Raw genomic sequence first — 5,540 nt, 5'->3', positions numbered from 1 at the left:
CCAAGTGTCGCCGTGTAAATATTCTAAAAGCTTGCACTTGTTAGTATCAATGTAGTCCGCGATTTATTACCTTTTTTCCATTTTTTTTTCTTTCTACTTATTCTATAGTATGTTATTAATATTTTAATTGTAGTTTTTGGTATAAAGGGGTTGGTTTTCTACATTTTATGGGGTTGTATTAGGAGGGTGAACCTAGTGGGGGACTACCTGTCCCATTGTTCTCTCGCCTGTACATTGTACGAATCTATAAATAATAAATAAATAAATAAATAAGACCCAAGCCACAAACTCAGCTGAGGTACAAACGACTGCCAATTTTGTCAAATAGCATAGAGTTAATATAAAATATTTTAGTTGTTTCCTCAACACCAAGGCGAGTCAAGTTTCACTAGACATTGCCCACGGTGACATACCTTGCCAAAAAAAAAAAATGCAAGGAGACAGGTTATGAAACACTTTCTGCAACACTTCACACGATGCTACCACAAATTTTTCAAGCATTGCCTTGTGTAACATTTGTTCTGCAAATTGCGTGGCAATTCTTTGCGGCATCAGTCAACAAAAATATTCTTTTAACCCTATGTGATCATTGAAAATGACACAAGTTGCATTACCTGTTGAAACACCCATCAAGCAACTAAGTTTCGCAATGTGTGAAACTTTGGCCGCAAAGAAAAATTCGAGGCAATTTGCAAAAAAAATTGCAGAGTGTAACAGCGCCTTTAGCATAGAGTGCACTTAGTTTTAAGTCCTTCCAACATACTTTATTTCTGGGTAAAAGAGTCCTGGCCAAATCAGGGCTGTAGAAAAGTTATGTCGCATGCAGGACAAGTTGCCTCCAAATAAACTCTTCACTGATTGGAATGATTAAGTTTATTAATAGCACACTGAGTGATTAACCCATTGATTCCTGGGAGTTCCCAATTGATGAGTAAAATCGTCTGGCGTTAGACAGAGTAAAATACTAAAAGGCCGTTTACACGACAGAGAAATTATTATAGGCGCCTATGGCCCTGCAGAAACTCCAGTGTTTCTTTACAAAATTTATTGGTCCGTACCGCTTTTTTGAGGGGTCCGGACCCAAATTTCTCTGTCGTGTAAACGGCCTTTAAGTCTGGCCGGTTTAGGCGTCAAAGAGTTAATGGGACAAAATCAGAATACAGCTCTCCAAAGGACCCTAGAGGCCTTTTTATTGGGAAAACATCAAAGGAAACATAATAAGATGAATGTTTAAATTGCAATAATGTTGTAAACTGTCGTACAATAATCAAGGCAAACAATTTAACTCTTAAGTCAATAAATTAGTCTTATCCATACTCAACTTTAGTAGAACGTTCATTCAAAAATTCAATCTACGTGAACTTCACGGCATCTATACACAGTGATTCCAAGATGGAATGTGCTTGCATGCTCACATCTTTTAAATTTAGGAGTACTCATGTCTAATTTATTTGATAGCCAATATTTAGCACCATTCCAGGCTGTTATTAGAACTGGGAAAATACTACAGTATCAATAATCAACAGCTTAGATGTGAATAAATTAATTATTGTATTTTTTCAGTTGCAGGGAAAAAACGTCCCAGTTATGTAAATGTAGATATAATTAAATAAATTTTGGGTAAAATTTAGTTGGATTCAGTCCTGAGGAGCTCATAAAAAACAACAGAGTTTCTCTGAAGGGAAAGTTTCCTCAAACCCTAAGAAACTTTTATGCAACTTTTCAATTGAAAATGAATGCATACTAAATTATTATTCAGGATAAAAGACAGTAGTTTTTCAAAAAATGTGAAAAATTAATCCTCCACATTTCACCAACAAAATACACAAAAAATTAAGATTGAAAATTATTAAATTTAATGGCAGATTTTTGCAACGTCTAAATCCTGTGAGATAATCTGGCTTTATTTAGGAAGAGCATTTTTAAGCACCTCTACATTGGTCGCAGATAATTCTGCAGGAAATACAACGTCAAAGTTTACAAGCATATCTGCTCTCTGATTGCGCATTTTGGGTAATGGCAGACCCTCTCCCTTGATGCGGCGTTTTGTTCCAGGCCTAATGATAGTGTCTATTGGAACCTTAATGATCCTTTCATCCAATGTGGGTACTTGAACAGAGGACCCCACACCAGTTAACGCATCCCTGAGAGAAACCTTAGCTGTGTAAAGAACGTTGTTATCTTGATCTCTTTTGAAATGAACATGTGGTTTATCTCTGATTGTAAAGACAATGTCTGCAGGAACAGTATGTGGCTTTTGATCTCCTTCTTCTGGAAAAGTTATTTTTGTACCTTCTTTCCAGCCCTTTCTTACATCAATTGTAAGAATTTTCTCTTCTGGATGAGTTGTCATTCTGTCAGGATTTAAAACTTTTTTGATGATTTTCAGTTTTTTGGTAGTTCCACTCAAAAGTTCTTCTAATGTCACCATAAGGTCTTTTTCCACTGGGGGATCTCGATTCTTCTTGCGTGTGAATGATGACATGTCTTCAAAAGATGATGACCTCTGACGGCTGAAAGCTGGGTGCATTGGTTGACGGAAAGAACGAAAGCCTCCAAAATCAGAAAAATCACCTCCACCAAATGAACTTGGCATGTGACCAAAGCCATGTTGAAACATTCCTTAAGAAGAAACAGTTATGATAATTTGTGAAAATTTATACCATTTTACAAAATATTGGTGTATAAACCTCACATACATGTACCTGGCTCTTAAAATAACAGATCAAGCTGACAATGCTGAAAAACTTTAAGTTTGCGCAAGCTAGAACATCCACAGTATACTCGGCAGAGGAAATCGCTGCTTTATAAACCTCAGTGACGAATATTAATAAAGTAATAAAGGACATGAAGAAACTTCTGGTCAACCACTTCCTCACTTGTTAGACAGCTGATACCACAATATTGAATTTGAACACCCGGGCAGATAGTTCTAGAGTAATTCTTTATTTTCATAATCCTTTTTAATGGTCTTGTTGCATACAATGAGGACTTAAGTGTTTCTGTTCAACACATCATGCAACAAAGAATAAAGTTATTTGAACCTCTGAAGGAGAGAGTTCAAAGGTAACTTGAAAGAAGAGTATGAATTTATAGCATAGAAGTCAACTGAAGAACTATAATCCAAAAACTTGAATTAAAAATATTTGTTTAAAACATTCCAATCATTAACTGACAAACCACACGTTAACAGTATTATTTGCTTTGAGAAAAGTAAACAAAACAAATTAAAGAAAAACTATCACCTTCTAGACTCTTCTGGAATTTTTATAGACATGCAAATGAGCATAAAACCACAGACATAAGACAGAGAGTTGTTCATTGAGAAAACACTCTTATTCTTGGATCAAATGAACGTGTCAGAAGAATTTCTTCTGACTTAGTGTTTGTTTTTTAATCATGACTTGGTTCCAATTTGTGTTCTATTTCTATCGTATAAACCATGACAGTCAAATATCATTACTTCACACTTTCTTAGGATATCAAATTAACTGCAGTTTGGTACTGGCCAGTTTTATCCAAAATTCACTTGAACAAAATCAAAATTTTAGCCTACTGAATCTCATCGAGCCACTTGCATTGACCCCTTCTAGACTTTTCTCATCTTGATTATTGTTCCTTTTCAAAATTATAACTCATTAGGTCTAAACTATGAAAATAACCTTTAACACAGAAGCAGAAATTAAAACTTTAAGTGTCAAGGGCGGCCAATTTGAAATTCAACGATGATATTATAAACAGTGAAACAAATCCCATTTCCGTGAAGAATATTCTCGTAAGTTCATTTGTGTTGAAAACCAATGTCATTTTCATCGTTTTTGCCACTTCACTGAATTCCAACTCGATTTGCCAAACTGATCATAGCTGTCTATTCAAACAACTTTTAACCCTTTTACTCCTTGCACTACTCCAAACATGCAGCGTTAATTAACAATTCAAGGGTTAGATTTTTTATTATAATTTCCCAGTACACATGTAACAATTATTATGGCCCGGGAATTGAGTTCGAATTCTACAGATATTCGTACGTACCTCTGAAAGGATCCTCTCTTCCAAAAACTCTGGAAAATGTAAACATTGGATCTCCGTGGAAAGTGAAACCAGTGAATCCCGATGGCATTTCAAATTTGAACTCGTTCGAACTACCTGGAGCATTTGGAGGTCCTTTGAGACCTTCTTCGCCATACTTGTCAAACACCTCTCTTTTTTGTGGGTCACTGAGAACTTCGTAGGCTTCAGCGATCTCTTTAAACTTCTCTTCAGCCTCAGAACTCTTGTTTTTATCTGGATGGAATTTGAGAGCCATCTTTCGGTAAGCTTTTCGAATTTCTTCTTCGCTTGCATTTCGAGGAATATCTAGTATTTCGTAGTAGTCCTTTCCCATTGTTTACGTTTTGAAAGTGCAATAACGTGGTGCAAAATTGAAACGCAACCTTTTGAGGTCGGTTTACCTTGACACGCTATTATCCATTCTCAATGAGCGAGCATGACATGTTCCAGATCACACACTCTGCATGGAAAGCGTTTCCTGTAATAAGTCAAAATAATAAATGCACGAGAGTTCAAGGCACACAACTAAAGAGACCACAAGCTGCTAGAAAGTTCCAAAATTTCCCCCATCTTGGTCGCGCTCACTGAAAGAATGGGGCGAGTATCCAGGCTCTCTCAAGGCTGTACAAAAATTTGGTTTTATCAACGGAGTTGATAATGTAAATTGGCCACCGTACAGAGATTCTAAAAGCTGACGAAGGGCTAACGCTCGAAACGTCAGCTTTTAGAATCTCTGTACGGTGGCCAATTTACATTATCAACTCCGTTGATAAAACCAAATTTTTGTATACTACTTCTCCACCGCAGCACCACAGTTTCTTTAGAAACTACCCCTTCATTCTCTCTCAAGGTTGTCGCGTTTTTCCGCTTGGTCACAATTTTGAGGGCATGCGCATGCTTACTGTGGCTTCGTTTTTAAGCTTCCTTTATCGGAAGCAATTTTCCACCGCATTTCCAAGACCATCCCGAGAAGGACAAAATATGCTTTGCCACACTCGCCATATTTGCTTTGTTTTTCAAAATCCGTGCCGGCCTTCAATGTTGAGAAACTAAATATTTTGAGCAAGAGCCGATACAACATAGATATGATTTTAGTGGTGTACTTACTATATTTACCGCCGTTGAACTGTGTTACCAAGTTTCTCGCAAACCAGTCATTACATTTGGAGAATTTTGAAAGTAAAATAGTTCCGACTACAAGTGAGTCGTCTGTTAAAAAAAATCGGAAATTTAACAGACAAAAATTTGGGAAAACTAAAAAACGGCTGTAGGCAAATTTGAAAAATCCGTCTGTTGAAATTCTATGAAAACAGCTGTTAAACGTACTTTATTTCTATTATTTTACTCCAAAAAACTAATGAGTGATTTTTGCATAAATGAGGAATAAGTATCCTTTGACTTAAAATCTCGATGCATTACCATGGTAACAACCTACAGAGCACATTATTTGTCAAAAATATAACGCTTCGGGGTAGCAGTTGTCATGTTTG

The 5,540-nt window shown here is 36.4% G+C and overlaps 1 protein-coding gene across 1 annotated transcript; it reads right to left on the bottom strand.

Annotated features, from left to right (window-relative positions):
* Positions 1-1,158: 1,158 nt before the first annotated feature.
* LOC137994402 (dnaJ homolog subfamily B member 4-like) lies at positions 1,159-4,647 on the bottom strand. Its single transcript, XM_068839975.1, has 2 exons — positions 4,033-4,647; positions 1,159-2,622 (listed from the first exon to the last, which is right to left on the bottom strand). The coding sequence occupies exons 1-2, from the start codon at positions 4,382-4,384 to the stop codon at positions 1,904-1,906; spliced, it is 1,071 nt and encodes a 356-aa protein (XP_068696076.1). The 5' UTR covers positions 4,385-4,647; the 3' UTR covers positions 1,159-1,903.
* Positions 4,648-5,540: the final 893 nt, after the last annotated feature.

The sequence above is a fragment of the Montipora foliosa genome, chromosome 3, assembly GCF_036669935.1.
Source record: "Montipora foliosa isolate CH-2021 chromosome 3, ASM3666993v2, whole genome shotgun sequence".
Classification (NCBI taxonomy): domain Eukaryota; kingdom Metazoa; phylum Cnidaria; class Anthozoa; order Scleractinia; family Acroporidae; genus Montipora; species Montipora foliosa.
Note: the sequence above shows the minus strand (reverse complement) of the source record. Positions and strands in the feature narration are given on the sequence as shown.